General features: G+C 36.5%; 1 protein-coding gene across 1 annotated transcript; it reads right to left on the bottom strand.

Annotated features, from left to right (window-relative positions):
- Positions 1-13,885: 13,885 nt before the first annotated feature.
- LOC132142512 (alpha-internexin-like) lies at positions 13,886-16,878 on the bottom strand. The gene is made up of 3 exons (XM_059552445.1): positions 15,646-16,878; positions 14,721-14,845; positions 13,886-14,477 (listed from the first exon to the last, which is right to left on the bottom strand). The coding sequence occupies exons 1-3, from the start codon at positions 16,681-16,683 to the stop codon at positions 14,222-14,224; spliced, it is 1,419 nt and encodes a 472-aa protein (XP_059408428.1). The 5' UTR covers positions 16,684-16,878; the 3' UTR covers positions 13,886-14,221.
- Positions 16,879-17,445: the final 567 nt, after the last annotated feature.

The following is a 17,445-nucleotide window of genomic DNA, read 5'->3' as shown; positions in this document are numbered from 1 at the left end:
GTTGACGACTCTCTGCACTGATGTGAGTCTCTCTCCATTTCTCTCCAGTGAGTTGTGGGGGTGGGGGGGTGGATGGCTGTTACATTTAGTCTAGTGAGGCGTTATAATGGCAGACTGATGCTTGCTGGAACACTGGGATCTTAATTCACTGTGCGCTGAGGAAATGTTAGTCTGAATTATTGAACAAGGCCTCTCTGAAATTATGGCGCTGAGCATCACGCAAGCTCCATACAACAGTATCTTTCTGTCCCAAAATAGAGTAGGAGACAGCATGACTGTGTAAAAATGAATCAAAGCACCTACAAAACCTTCAGAGTGTGGCACCAGACAAGGTTATGTGTGACTGATCAACTACTCAGTAGAGTTCAATTAAATCAGTTAACTGAATTTGTTAAATTCATTTAGACCAATGGTGAGCCTGCAGTTTAATTAGTTGGAAATGGGTTATTATATATATATATATATATATATATATATATATATATAAATGTGCTTCCTTGAGATGTTATATTTATTTAGCTTTACTGAATAATTCAACAGCAGCTGACATTTGCAGACACTTCCAGACGAACCACAGGCTCACAGCACAGCATTGCATAGTACGCTATTATGGTACAGTGAAGAATATTGCATTGCTTGCATTTACATCTGACTCATGTTTTTTTTTGTGTGTGTGTGTGTGTGTGTGTGTGTGTGTGTGTGTGAGTGCACTGGTGGTAACCTGCAATGATACTATAAAGAGCTATGTCTGATTTAACCCATATAAAATGGTATAATTTAAAGTATTTAGGTTGATTCAGTGATATTTAATGTTGGTGTTTTTGTTGTTGTTGTTGTTGTTGTTGTTTGTTAACTTTTTCAATGCTTTTTCAATTGTTTGAATAAAATATAAGGAAAAAGGTAACGTTATATTTGTTTGCAGTATTATTCTAATTGAATGTTCATGGAAAAGCATAATAAAAAATTCTCATTAGTTATCTTCTGTCAGCTGCAGAAGAAATGCCGGCCATGCACACACACTCAGTGTGTAATTGATGGATGAGGGGAGTGTGACAGAGAGCGACTGATGCATAATGGAAGGGGTTAATGCTAAACAGCCTATATTAACACCAGTGACCTGTGAGGGACAAGTCTTTTTTCACTAAAGGATATGTGGATGATGATCTAAGAATATTTTGCTAACGTATATCCATTAATTTATGAAAAACATTATTTCTGATCTTCCCTAAACATTCAAAATGACCAGTTTTGAACACTTTTTCTTGATTATGCAAATGTTAAAAGAACATTCCATTTTATCATTTGACAAACAATATGACAATGTTACCATATGTTTTCTGAAAGTTCTGAAACAAGTAGTAAGTAGTAAAATGTAAAAAAAATTAAATAAAAAATAGAAATAAAATAAAACTGTATTATTGGTGTATCAAAAATGTTTCAGCGTTGATGTTTTCAGTACATTATTAAAGACCTTGCCAAGAGAGAACGTTAGCCAAAGTTCTGAGAATGTTGTGTTTTAGTTGTATGTATATTACAGTACGCAATTTTTTTTCACTTTATGCACCTCAATTTGTAGTAGAACATAAGAAACTCAGCAGCTGCAAAGATAGAATTATAAAAAAAAGAGCTGAACAAAATTGAATAAAAAAATCAGTTTAATTTATCCAATAATGTCTCAATTACAGACTGTAGCTGTGTTGATTTATGTTGTGAAAGGCAGGAGCTGAACTCTTTGGGGTGTCGTTTTACTTGTATGTCAGCAAAGACCTACTGCAGGGAGTGTTTGCCAAGGATGACTGCCAGAACACAACTTTACAGGCCTGGCGTTGATCCATTACAGTTCATTTAATACACAACCAACTACAGTAGAGAATCCCGAAGTACATTACAAATGCATCAGCCTATATACATCCAGTTCTCTTTAGGGTTTAAATAAATCTGTAATAACCTCATTTGATCCTTTATCTGATACTTCATTGAATTAATTTAACCATTTCATTAGATTTGCTGTGACTGTGAGGGTAAAGCTCAGCTGGATGAATGTTTAGAGAGCTCTGGGGTGTATGACGGGGAAACCCTCCCCTGAGATTGTTTTGTCACAGACTGCTTTTTCTCTGCTTTCTAGACTACTAATGATCACTAGCTTCCTGTAGAACACAATAGCATAGAAATGGCCTCATTTTAGAAACACATGAGTGCAGAATGTACTAAAATTGCTTGTTATTTTAAACAAATAAAGACTGAATTTTAGTTTTAATCTATTCCTTTATATCAGACTGGGGTTCACAACCCGAACTGCAGGGGATTTGTGAGCTGACTGCATGGTAATAATTTAAACAAAATTAAAATGTAACCAAAAATAAATAAAAAATGTATTATGATGGAATAAAATAAATAAATAAATATAAAACAATTACTAAAAAAGTTTAAATATTTTGTTTACGTGTATGGCAAGATCAGAGAACCACGAATACATGAATGTGTTGTTAACATTGCTGACATATTAAAATTTCAGGGGTACTTCTAGTAAATATTTCAGGTAAAAGGAATTCAGCTGACAAAAAATAAATAAATAAAAACAGTTTGTGAATCCCTGCTTTATCACAAACATGTTGTTTGACTATAGATATTAGTGCACATGCTTTGAATCATGGTCTTATTTATTGTAGGTAATGCGAGTTTGAACCTGGCTTGTGACATTTCCTGATCAAATTACCCCCTCCTTCCTTTTCCATAAAATTTCCTTTACATTTAACACTATTTGCAGAAATATATAAATGAAAAAAAAAGATAACAAAGTCATAATGTATTTTTACTTTAGCTTAGTTTTTCAGTGAATAATAATAATAAAAAAAACAAAATATGCTGAGCTAATTGTGTTTTCTCACATGCACAGATGAGCACTCAGAGGGGCACTGAGTTCTAAGAAGACACACGCTGCAGAAGTGGCATTGGCTTTGCACAACAAACAGGCACATACTTCTAATGTCCCAATACACTGTTTATTATAGTCAGCCTAATTGATTTTCTCACTGCTGTCTGTCGCTAGTGTTGACTCACCACAAAAAAAAACTCAGACTTTCCTGACCCACACCTTGTGTGTGTGTGAGTGTTTGTGTGTGTGGACTTGCAATTTAATTGTCCTTGACATGTCATTAAGAAATCAGGGCAGGTGGTTCAGACTGGACACAGGCTTCTGAACAGCTCTCTCTCTCTGTGTGTGTGTGTGTGTGTGTGTGTGTGTGTGTGTGTGTGTGTGTGTGTGTGTGTGTGTGTGTGTGTGTGTGTGTGTGTGTGTGTGTGTGTGTGTGTGTGTGTGTGTCCTTTAAGCCAGACCATCTGACCTCTGTCCGCTTTTGAAAACAGGGGTCATCTTAAACAATGAAGAGAGCATCACCATTTATTCACTCAGTAATCTTTAGTCTTTATATTCATGTTGTTTTCTTATATCTTAGAATTTGGGGAACTATTAAATGTTACAATATACGTAAAAAATGAACAAATGTAGCATACTGTATAAATAAACACCTGCTTTGTCAATGCAATTGTATTTATTTATTTATTTATTTTGTTTACTTATTTATCCATCCAAATAGCAAGGTTTTTTTGTTTTTGTTTTTGTTTTTGTTTTTTTAATCCTGGCTGGAATTCATCACAATGAGTCACAATACAGAAATATTCATGAAAACCTCTTTAAAATGTCATCTGTTTAGATTTTGGTAGAATCATTTGAATAGTGTGACAGTTATCTGTAATGTAGTCTGATTTGAAAGAAAATATCATGAAATATCTTCTTCTTCCTTTTCAAAATATATTTTAAACTGACATCAACGTAGTACTTGCCTTTGGAATTACATTTCTACAAGCTTTGAAAATAATGCCACTGGCTCTGGTGACACATCTTATTTGCCTGTGGAGAGAAAACAGAGAAGAGAATCCAGATCTTGGGTGAAAATGTTTTATTACAAGTCAAATACAAAAATGAGTAATCAAGCATCAGTACAGTATATAAGAAATGACTGATAGTGCCTTGCCACACTCTGTAATGTCATTTGCATTAACAAATGATATTATCAGGGGGTATTTCCTGTTCACCAATTCACCTCGCTAATTATTATACCATAAATGCATCGCTGCAAAAACAAACCAGCTAGTCACGACAACAGTTTCTCAAAACCATTATTTGTGGTTATTTGAACCACACTGATTCAACAATATAGGACTATCGTTAATAATGACACAGGCAGGTGATTGCGTAATAACTAATTCATTGATTTCCAATTTGCTACTGGCACCTGACTTATTAATATTATTTATTTCTTTATTTTTTCAAGTCAATTTGCTTTAATTGATGTTTGATTCATCGCTGGTTCCCACTTACTCTCATACTCCATTGTTTTCTTACGCATTTATGTACATGTACATGTACACTCTTTAAAAAAACATTGATTGATTGGTTAAACATTAAAACACGTAAAAATGTGAATGTGTTCACATGCTAAATAAAAAAGACTGATAGTGCCCAAGCACATGATCTCTGCAAGTCTATCATACTAACAAGAAACAATGCCTCTAAACACAGGATCACAGAATGAGGCTGTAGTTCAGCATCATAACTTTGTGGTGCTGTTTGTGAATTTGTTAGAACTTTAAAAATATTGCACTATGTTGGTAACAATAGACCATAGCTGGATAACCATGCCTTTAGGAAACACACTCCAGGTCAGATGTGGAAATATCATGTCTCTTTGGAAAGAATCATAACAAATAATAATCCTGCTCACCACTTAAAAAACGTGTCTGCTTCTGAAGAACCAGGTGTTCTTAGATTAGAACTGCTAAAGAAGAAGCACTTTCTCATATGAGAGAGAAAACATTTGCATTTGAATACACAAATCAGCAAAGACTTCAAGTTCCATTGGCATTTAATTGACAAAGGCATTATAAGATTGTTTCCTACTTTTCTAGCCTTTGCTTTGGGGACCTCAGAAATCTTAGAGCTGTATATTGCTTATTTAATTATAAGCACACAAAACCTAGAATCACCTGCATGGACGTGCCAGTGGTCCCCTCGAGAATAAAAACACATGCTTCTCTGAAATGTTTTGCTATGATCCAGAACCCAGACTAATTTAGCTAAAGGCAGCATTATATGAATCTTTTACTGCGAAGCATCTCAAAACTTCAAACTGTGTATACAACTTCATCTTAACAAAGCAAACCCGGAGTATGTGATTTGACATATGTGTATTTTATTTTATTATTTATTCATAAATGTAAAAATCTATTTTAGGATGAAAGTTTATAATGAAACTTGGTGTTGGTGAAATAATCTGTGTAATGCACAGATTTGGGCGAAGAAATCCAAAATAATATTAATGCGAAAAACCTTTTATGTAATGGAAAGGTTCCATGGATGTTAGAGGATCCTTATAGTGCTGTACCATTAATGCCAATAAAGAAGCTTTCTTTTTAAGAGTGTATATTATGCCTCATATCATTAAAAAAAATCATAAATATATACTATACTATATCACATTTATGAGCTTTAACTGCCAAAGTTGTGTTGATTTACTACAGCCATTTGTAAAACAGTCTCATTAATCATGTGTTTAAGCATCGTGGGATGTGTCTGTATATCAGCCACTAAAGGAGACACTCCAAATGTGTTTACTATGCAAACTTGAAAAGTCACATTGTGACTGAGTGGATATTTATAATACACAGGGTCACACATGATAACAACATCCATCATTTTTATTTCCCCCACTGGTTTAAAAAATTATATGACATGTCTGTGTGTCATGTTAAAGCAATAGATGTAATGTAAAATTTCTCCAAATCCATGAGGAAACGAACTTATCTACTGTAGTGTACTGAACTTAACATAACATACTGCCCACACACAGTACATATCCACTGCAGCAAATCAAATGTGAAGGATCCATGTGTGTCTGTGTGCACCTGTGTGTCAGCAGTGCCGCTCTCCCCTCCCTCTCCTCTGCAGTAGACATGTATGCATCACGGTGTGTGCCAACCGCTCTCTGCCCTGCTCCCTTCACGCATCGCATCACATCCCCCCTCCACACACACACACACACACACACTCACACATTTCACAGGGTGTGGCACTCTAACACTTTTAACCCCCCTTTACAATCTCAATCTCTGTTCCTGTCTAGCCCATGTTGCTTTTCTCAACCTTATCTTTGTCTCTGCCACAGTCTCATTTTCTCACCTTTTCAGAATTCAGAAACAGTCCTTACATCATAAAATATGCATACAATGTATACAAATGGCCCTCCACCTCTCCTTCACTTATTAAATGAATAGTATTAGATAGTTAAATTCCAACAATCCATTCTTTTAGTTTAGTGCTTTTGTCTGGTTTTGGAATTGTGAATGTGTCATATTAATAACACTTTAGCCTTATCTCTTAGCTGAGCCTGGATGATTTTTGACCCGCCTTTGACCTTTGTGTCTGTCTGTGTGTGTATGTGTGTGTGTGCATATTCATGTGCTGATTTGTGTTGTTGATTTAACATTTTGGTTTCATCAGATCGCAACTACTGCACATATCTAACACTTATTTAAATACACTGAAGATATTAATAATAATAATAATAATAATAATAATAATTTTAACCTAAAATGATAACATCTATATTAACTGGTTTTATTCAAGTCAGCAATATTATTTAACATCACTGAAATACACCTAAATACATAAATCTATACCAACAAACCTTATTTGTATGGGTTAAATCAAGTAGCTTTGTAAGGCAACAAACAGTGTCATTTTAATACTAATTCATTATTATATTTTATAATTATGTGTATTAGTAGTTTAATTTATCTCTTTTTTTGTTTATTTCAGTTAAATTTGTTTGTAGTTTTGTTATGTGCTTTTGTAATTTGTATTAGTTTTTGCTATTTTTAATATTACTATTTTTATAAGTTTTTATTTAATTCCAGTTAATCATTTTAGTGCTTCAACTTCAGTTGCCAAGGCAACTTTTTATTCAGTTTAATTTAGTTTTATGTAATAGTTGTTTTATTTTAATTACTTTATTTCAATTAACATTTTTTTTTTATAGTTTAAGTTTTTATTAACAATAACCCTGCTTTACAATAAAAAAATATATATATGCAGTCTGTAAAGTCATCGCATGCCTTAGGTTTTGGACACTAGTCAGTGTCAACAGTCTGAGACTGTTCTTGCCATTTTAATTAATTTAATTTATTTATTTATTTTACCATAGCTTTCTCTGGTTCATTGTCACCTACTTGCAGAAGTAGAGGTGTGAACTTTCTCTATAGCTTAAAATATATGCAGCTTGGGGATATGGAGCCCATCTGTTGTGAGTGAATGTTCTCACTAAAGGATGCACCCATCAACCGTAGTGCATTTGAGGAGAAGTCTCAGAGGAAAATACTGGTGTCTGGTGCCACTGCAGCCAAAATAATGAGCCTCCTCTGAATAGGCACAGGCCTTTGAAAGCCGTTATCTAAAAGGTTTGACTGTCAAAGGCTTGTTTCAACAAAACAAAACTAGAATAGTTTGCAGAAAGAAGAGAAAACTGGCAAATCTCTATAGAATTGCAGATGAATGTGAAGTAGAATTTCTGATGTTCGCAAATGTTGCAGAGTTGAATGTCAGATCGAAATAATAAATGCAAATGTCTCCCACCAAAAAGTCCTACAAGCACATCTTTGAAATTTCTGTGGATTGCTTTACAAGAAATAATATATAATATAATGTATTGTTATATTAATAGACATTAATAATATATAAAAAATGCAATTATAAATAAATATTATTATTATCATTTTTTAAATCTTGCACAATTTCTGTGGACAGCTTTACCAAAAATTATACATGAGATAAATTGTGATTAATTTTACTAATTTATTTATTAATACAAAAGCTTATCAGTTGCTCCAATGGTGATATTTCTTATTATAGAATGTGGGTTAGAATGTGTGTGTGCGTTTGTAAAGTATTTTTGAGGCATCCAGTAGACTGGTGTCAGTGTCTCTCTGCAATCGCTATGTCTGTCTCACTCTGTTGTGTCTGTCTGTTCTATTTTTAGCCCAGTTTCTCTCCCACGAACACACACACATAAAACCAATCCAGAAAAACAGACAGACACTGGATCATGTGCTTTCTCCCAAAGCACAGTACACAGAGGATGAGATTTCCAACACGTTTTCGTCATAACTCCCAGTATCAGTGAATTACAGCTATGCATCTTCTCTGTTTTCTCAGTGCTTTTGAATACAAAAGATATTTCTGTTCAAGAACTCTCATTCCCGCTCTCCCCAGGACACCCATAAGCTGATGACTCACGGTAGACTCTAAACACTCGCATTACACAGTATCTAGTTATTTCCCTCAGGAAAGCCTGCAGGTTACTAATGCTGATGAGAACTTCATTCAGCTGCATCATGGGGCCTGTATTATTTAGCATCCATAAGGAAATGTTATTTAACCCTATGACACTGTGATTGGAAGACTGTTTAGGCAACTGGACCATAGTCAAAAATGACTGGCCTACAAAAATATTGCTAATATATTTCTTTTTATGCCATATTGCCAAATATGGGATTCAATCTCTTTGGCAACTTGTTTTCTTTCAGCTAGCACAGGTTTTGTATCGCCCATGACTAGTGACTAGTAAGAAATACGAAACCTGTGCTAACTGCAAGAAGTTGACAAAAACATTGAATCCAAAATTTGGTAATAATATAGCATATTCGGTAAAGGATTTCCAGCGCAGAATAAGGTCTAGCTGGACTTGATCTGTCTTCAGCATTTGAAAATTGATTAGATGTTTAATGTACAATAATGGCAACAATATCCACTCTGTGGTCGACAGACAATGGCTTGTAGGAGTAAAACACCTCCGTTTCCCTCATTCCTTATTTAAGACCCATTTCTAACCACATTTGACTGTGGTTTCAACTTTTATTCGGGGTGACACTGGAACACATCACTGGAAGCCCTTTAAGTGACTATGATGTAGTTGTTTAGGCGAACTGAAAGTCTTATTTTGAGCAGAACTTCAGGCTGTTCTTTCATATAAATCAGTTTTCTCTTGATCACAGATTACGGTTTCTGTAGGGTGGGCTTGTGAAGTGTGCGTGCGGCTTCTCACAAGCATCTCTTACTGCTGCAAGGGAACAGTGGGTTGGGGCTTGGTAACAGTATCCACGGCAACAGTTGCTGCAGCAGGCCGGTTAACACTTTACTGACAGGTAACTCAACAGCCTTGTGCTCATCACTGACCTACTGTTTCATCTCTCTGTCATTTTGAGGGACATTTGTAATGATCAAATTGACTGGTTCGTTGAGCCTGAGGGCATGACTGAAGAACTGATAAAGTCAATGCTTGTTAATGACTGATGTTTTAGATTGTGTCTTAGCAAATAGATAGTTACTTTTTATATATGTGTGTGGTAATTAGGTGGCATCTGCTGGATTGTTATCAGCAGCCTTCAAGAACGGATTGCCATTATCTGTTAATAAAATCTCTTTTGTTTGAGAAAATGGTTCTGACCATGTGCAAGATGACTACCCTCTGATAGGAGAAGGTCGTGTTGAGGACACCGTTGAGATTTGTCCTCTGTTGCCTCATCCAGTCATTGTCCGTCCACCAGCACAAACACACCAGGAGAAAAAAAAACATGAATAATTCAGTGGCATCTGTGTGCATATTCATGCTTGAAGGGATAGTTAATCCAAACTGTAAAAAAAAAAAAAAATCTGTGATTATTTACTCACAGTTATGTTGTTCAAATCCTGTACAAAGTTAATTTTGTTCTATGGAACACTAAAGAATACATTTTAAGGAATATTGGTAACTTCATGACATTCCAAACATTCATGTTATTTTCTGTGGAACACAGAAAGGTTTTTTTTTGTTTGTTTGTTTGTTTGTTCAAATTTTTCTCACTCAGTGATGGTTTAAACAATGATAAAAAACACCATAATAGAATTACTTTTATACCACTTTTGCATAATTGAATAAGGTGCAAATTGGACATCAAATGTATTTGGTGTCAAGTGGCTTGTGGTAAAGGTTTGCTATTTTTATTTCATTAGAAAGTGAGGAACCTTTAGATTTTGATGCCAGTTATACAGATGGGATTTCAGGTGTTGCTAATTTTTAATAAATCCTTTCTTTATTTCAGTAATGTATTACATGCTCCATAGTGAAAGCGAGTTATTTGATGGTCTTCAGTTGCTGTTTTAATAAAAATGGTCTTATCAAATTAACTTGAGTTGGGTTTTGTTTTATAATTAAACACAACAAATACAACAATCCAAAAACTCACATTAATTGTCATACACCTCCTTATTTTTACCTTTAAATAACAGCATTCTCTTTTCTATACAAAACTAAACATTTCCATTAGACAGTTTAAGTGTATGTAATTAAACCTGAACTAATCATATGTTTCATACTAAACACATGCATTCATACAATGTCGAAGGGCACGTCTCTAACTCATCTTTAATGCCTGGCTGCTCATGTTAACCTGGTCCTTACAGGATAGTTGAACAGCTCATTTAGAGTCTATGTGCACTGAAATGTGGACAATATATCCAAGATAATATATCCAAGTAACTTCAAGGAAGTCTATTTCTACTTTATGTCTGTCACAGAAAAGACATAAATAAAGAATGGTGAACACACACCGCAGTGAACACACACACACACTGTGAACACACACCCGGAGCAGTGGGCAGCCATTTATGCTGCGGCGCCCGGGGAGCAGTTCGGTGCCTTGTTCAAGGGCACCTCAGTCGTGGTATTGAGGGTCATACATTCACAGCAATCCCTGCTGGCCCAAAAGACTCAAACTCACAACCTCTGGATTTCGAGTCCGAATCTCTAACCATTAGCCCACGATTTCCCCAGAATGGCAGTCTCTGATGATGTTAGTGAGGTGGAGACAGATGTACCAGATGATACAGAGAATGGCAATGGAATATGAGTTAAATAAAGTCTTTGTTTAGGCTCGGCGTGTGTGAGGTGGTTCTCAGGGTGGATTTGTCACAATGGGATGTTCGTAGCTTGTTGGAAGCATTGCAGGGATATAAATCTTGAATAACTGCAGTGTATGTTAATTACCCACACAGCTGTCTACAACAGAGAACAGCACAGAGGTGCAGTCACAAGTGTTACCTGTACCACACACCATATGTGGGCTTGGAAAGGTTATGTAGGTAGGTGTGTGTGTGTGTATGTGTGTGTGTGTTCACATACAGCAGTACTGTAGCTGGTTTATGTGTGTCCTTTGTACTATCAAATTGTTTATAATTATTTTATAATTCATGTCATACAACATTGTCCTTGTCCTCTTGACTTCTCTTCCCTAAAGACTCACATAAACTAGAACATGATGGATTATGGGGTCACTGATTCACAACAGTCAAAAAGTTGAAGGTGGGCTTCCTGCTGTGTTCTGATGCTCTATCAAAAAAAAAAAATAATAATAATAATTACTTTTATTATGTAATAAAAGTAACAAAAAAAATCACTTTTTTTTTACTAAAATTAAAATTAAATCCTGAAAATCTAAAAATTTAATATCTCGATGGTACAAAAACAGCACTGCTATAGGCTCACTAAACACTTGGCAAATGAGTTTTGCATCAAAACCTCTCATTAATTATTGCACTTCAGATTGTTAGCATCCCTAATCCACTCTATAATTATTAGCTGAAAAGAATAAGCCACAATCCAGACATAAACATTTAATAAGGTTTGGAAATCAAGCTGAGTATCAACGCTTTGCATTAACTGCTGGCTAAATCAATAAAATTACTTCATCCACATATTGCAAATAGTGATAACCTGCAATTGTTGATACTAAATAATGTTTTTGACTTGAATACAAACAATTAATATGGATAGCTAGCTCATACCTTTTTTTAAGTGCATTAGTGCATAAGTGCTTTCAGGTAGACTGGAAAGATGACAAAATTAATTATTTCCCATATTTCAAGTGGCTTACCATAATATAATAGATATGCATCAGTAGTTTAGTTTTAAACCACACAATAATATAATGGATATTGACACTTAATGTCTTAATGCAAAAGTTAATTCATTTTCACAATGCTTGATACAGAAAACAATGTCTGTCATCAATTCTGTAACAGATTCACTAGCCATTTCCTACGAGCTTTAAGAAATCACATTAAATTTAACAAGGACAGACACATCAAGGTGGGCTTCATAATGTCAAGTCTTTATTGGTCGTGCCATACAGCAGTAGATAATGACTAAATAGAAATTACATCAGCTACATTCAGCTCCTAAAGTTTTCAGTCATCGAGTACACAGTGGCCCCTAGACATTAGATACTGTAGCAATGTCACATTCTTAGCAGAAATAACAGGTTAATGCACACCTTGCCAGATTCAGAAAGCTGCTGGTGGCTTAAGGCATTTTGTTTTTAACCGAGAGCGTTCATACATAAACAGTAGCATGTTTTAGACGGATTGTTACTGGTGTAACTGTGGGTTGCCTTTTTTATTGGGGATGTTGATTACAAAAGTTTGGCAGTGCAGTTTGAAATTCTCCTTCAAACTACATTGTGTCACTATGCTTTCTGCAATCTCCTTTCACTCTCCCAAAAATAGCAGAGCAAATTCCCTTTGCAGCTAAGAAAAACTGATTCCGATAGAGACAGAATTCCATTTAATTTGGTTCTCATCATACAGTCCTTAAAGTGAATTAAGCCCAACTATATCAATCTGTTCAAAGTGGCTATAGAAAGAGTGCAGCAAGTCAGGCTTAACCAAAATCATAACATAGAGGCAAGTGGTATTAAAACCTGGCAGTGTAGCAGAAGTGTTCTGAAATTATTTCACAAAAATTGTATAAATTTACCAAAGGGATTCATTGTTGACCCCATAGTTAATGGAGGTTTGCTATGACAGTGACTTCTTTGTATGAAAGTACAATAGATTGAAGTATGAAGTATAGGTGTTTGAGATGCATTGTGAAAAGTTGTGTTAGTAACTGTGTTTCCACACTGTAAATGTGCTTCAGGCATCCACAAATATACAAGTAAAATGTTGAAATGTTAATGCATTTTCTCAATTCTAAATATAGACTGTTACTTTCCCTAATAAATTCATAATATTTGTATCATCCGGCCAAACACAACCAATTCTGGACTCACACTATCTTTATTCTATTATTTCTATCACAATATCTTCCTATTTTCCCAGTCATTCCACCATACCCCTTCATTCTGAAAACTGATATGAATGAAATGCTGTTTACATACATTTAAGGGCCCTGACGTGATTGACTATAAAGTGTTTGTCAGAATTTGTATTAATAACAAGCATTCAGCGCAGGTTCCAGCAGTACTGTGTAATATTTTGTTCTCAGAGTTGCCCATTAGCTGGTCAACTAATGCAGCCTTAAGTAAGCACACTGCTATGAATGTATAGGTATACTTCTGTAGGACCCACATACTGTAGTCACCATATAAAGAGCAGATACACCTCATGCAGTGAGGACTTGCTATTAGGCTCAAATCCTTGTCACTTTTATAGGGCAAGTGGGTGAGATATGTTTAAAATGGAATCGAGAGCAGTCTTGGAGAGGAATTTGGTGTATGGAGTGTTTCCGAAAACTATACATGTATAGTTCTGGATTCCTATTTTTACTTGTTTATTTTTACTTTTTTATTTTTTAGCATTATGAACATACCGAGAAGATAATTGGAGTCAAGAAACTGATGCAATTCTGATGCGATGATACTCCAGTGCCATTGTTACTAGGGCTGGCATGATGCAAAGACAACAAGCTTATATTGCAAGACAGAAAATATAATTGCAAGTCAATTTTGAGCTAGCTTTTGGAAAAACTGCAGCACAATAAGCTAAATTCACCTAAGCTAACCATATAGACATTTCCTTAATGCAATGTGCTGAGAAAAGCCTGTTATAGTACAGTTAAATGTGACGATAGAAACAGAGAATATATGCATCAAATAGTGTGTATTGAGTATTTAGTGGTTTGCTACAGAAGAACTGCTGCGCCGTGAATGAGTGGGAGGTGAATTAGTGGAGAATAAGTTGAAATTCCTCTCTGAGACCCCTTTTGTGGAGGGGGGTTGCTTGGGAAAAGGAAAAAGAGGGTAATGGAGAAGGCAGAGGGAGGAGAGGAAGAAAGAAAGAGGGTTGAGACATTTAGTTTTTCTGGTTGGTGGGGTTCACATCTCCAGAGTCGATTGTGTCACTCTTCTTGGAGTCGTCAGACTGGGAGGAGCCTTTGCCGGGTTTGTTGCTCTGCTGATGTTTGTCGTCATCATCCTTGACCTCCTTCTTTCCACTAGTGCTAGTGCTGCTGTACATACGGGACAGGTAGCTGTAGCTGGACACTGAGGCAGGGGTGGGGTAGGGCATCCCAGTGCTGATACGTGTCTCCTCCCCTTCCAACAGTTTCCTGAGATGGATAATAAATGAGAAGGTGAACAAAGAAAAGGTGGTGAGGAAGGGAGTGGTGGATTTATGGTGTTAAACACAATGAAGAGAGAACAATGGAATACAGCTTTGTTTAACATCAGCTAATAACATTAAAGCCATTCTCTTGATTTTCATTATAGGTCACATGTTGATATAGAATGGACAGAATACAGATTTCACTAGCATTCACTTTCACATATCAATAACAAGCATTGCTTATTACCTGTAAGCAGCTATCTCTATGTCAAGCGCCATCTTGACATTCAGCAGGTCTTGGTACTCCCTGAGGTGATGGGCCATCTCACTCTTAGTGCTCCTCAGATCATTCTCCAGCTGCCCAATTGTTTCCTGGATGATGTTACATGATAAAGTTATAATACAAAAACTGCTACATTTATACTGAATTCCTTGATTTGACAATAGAAATGTTTCCATACACTTTTTAAAAATAAAGGTTCCAAAGGGAAATTAGCTATGCAACAGAAGAAGCATTCTCTGTTCCCCAAAGGACCGTTAAGGGAACAGTTCTTACACCATTTTTCTTTGTGTGAAGAACTAAAAATTCTAAAAAAAAAAAAAAATTCTACTATTAAGAGCCTTTTGCGGAATGGAAAGGCTTCATGTATGTTAAAGGATCTTTATGAAACCAGTGATTTCAATAAAGAATCATTAATTTTGAGACTCTGCACATCCATTGCAGAAAGAAAGAAAGAAAGAAAATTTACAGTAGGCTACTGTTAAGATGTAAATTTGATGCTTGTGGAAAAGCATTTTTTATGGCCTAAAGCACTTATATTCATTATTTAATGACATTTTGTCATCATTATTTGATGATAATAGTAAATAATTTATATCCAATATAGGCTGTTCATTTAATTTAGTCTGATAACTGTCTGAAGTCATTTTAGCACCATGGACAGAGAACCAAAGTCAATTGCTTTGGTCACGCCCATTTCACTGGGATCTTTTGTCTGCAGTAGGCTATAGTTCACAGAAGCATATATGTTTCAAAAGCTGATTATTCGATTTTTAAGCAAATTATATAACGATCGGTTGTTTTAAGAGAAGATGAATATTCTCAGCGTGTTTAATAATTACAAAAAAATCTTTACCGAAATGCGTGCAAAGTTAAAACTGATGAAACCAACCTGGAAGCCCATGACCTCAGCGTTGTTCCTATCCTCCATCTCATGAATCTGTCTTTCCAGCGATTCATTGGTGCCCTTCAGGCTTTCGATCTCGATGGTCTTTGACTGCAGCTGCCTCCTGAACTCGTTGAGCTCTTCCCTGCTAGCACGAATTACCTCGTTGCTCTTGTTGGCCTTTTCGCTGAGGTCGGCGAACTTGGACTTGTACCACTCTTCAGCGGAATGCACGTTCTTATTCGCCATAGCCTCGTACTGGCCGCGAATCTCCTTGAGGGCGGAGGTGAGGTCGGGTTTGGCCACTTCCATCTCCACGGACACCTGGGCAGCCTGGATCATGTTCATGAGTTCAGTTACCTCCTCGTCGTGCACATTTCTCATAAAGTTGATCTCGTCCATAAGGGATTCGACCTTTTTCTCCAGGTCTAGGCGCACCATGGTGGCGTTGTCCACGTCCTTCTTGAAAGCTCTAAGAGTTTGCTCAGCCTCCTCGCGCATTCTCATCTCCTCCTCGAACTTCTCCTGGAGTTTCTGAATGTCCTCCTCAATGCTGTCGCGCTCGAACATCATCTGGTTCTTCTCCGCGTTAAGTTCCTCGAGTTGGGAGCGCAGCTCTCGGATCTCCTGCTGGTAAAGTTCGGCCAGACGGGACGGTTCTGTCTGGCGCTGTCGCAGGGTCACGAGCTCGGTTTCTAACACTTTGTTGTGCTGCTCCAAATTGCGAACTTTATCAATGAACATCGCGAAACGGTCATTGAGTCCTTGCATCTGCTCCTTCTCATTGGTACGGATGATTTTGAACTCATTATTAAGTGCTGTGCTCTGGGTGAAGTCGAAGCTTTCCAGAGTCAAAGATGAAGACGGAAAGGCAGATCGGGTGCTGCGCTTGTAGGTGCTGGGGATGCTGGCGCGGGTCGCGGACTGAGACTTAAAGCCGCTCCGGGAGCTGCTCAGCCGGGATGGAGAGGCTGAGAAGCGGGTAGAGTCTCCGAAGATCTTCCGGTAGGAAGAGGCAGAGTAGAAGTCGGATCCGTAGCTCATCTTGGCGTCTTGAAGACAAGGTGCAGAACCCAGGCGGCGTTTCCTTTTTATAGCAGGACCGGCCCAATCAATAATTTACCCGTGCTGCTCCTCGCATTCAACCTTCCCTACTGCAGATGTACAGACCCCGAAGAATACGACAGATAAGCTGATATGTAGGTTATTTTTAACTTTTAAAGGCACAAAGAGTGAATTTTTTTTTTTTTTTTTTTTTGCCAGTGAAGGTGTGCTCAGTCTATCAGTGAAAACAATGTCGGCAGGAGCGAGCGGGTGGAACTGTCCTTTTTGGCGCAGTGCTGATGTCAGCAAAATAGCGTTTATTTTCTCACTCATAAACCATCACGTCACATAGGCTATATGAAGAATTCTTCCTGCTTCCACCTCAGAAAATAGCACACAATTCAAAAACACACACTAAAGACATCCCATTGTGATACATTTTGTGTATTATGATTAACATCATCATCATCATATGATCATTAATATTATATTTTTTATTTAGAGTAAAAATAAAAAACAGTAGGCTAATAAAAGCAGAAACAAAGTGATGGTGTTACAAGCATTACGCATTGCAAATATATTCAATTCTGCACATGTAATTAAAGTGTGTTAATGTATACATTTGTTAAATTTGCTATTAAGATCTGTTCAAAAATTCGGAATTACAAATAGGCTCTAATGACAATCAACTGCTATAGGTGCAGGGAATTCTGGGAATGCCCCTTTTTCTGTAGTAAAAGTAAAGCGATGATTAACCATCGA

The sequence above is a fragment of the Carassius carassius genome, chromosome 6 (assembly GCF_963082965.1).
Source record: "Carassius carassius chromosome 6, fCarCar2.1, whole genome shotgun sequence".
Lineage (NCBI taxonomy): Eukaryota > Metazoa > Chordata > Actinopteri > Cypriniformes > Cyprinidae > Carassius > Carassius carassius.
Note: the sequence above shows the minus strand (reverse complement) of the source record. Positions and strands in the feature narration are given on the sequence as shown.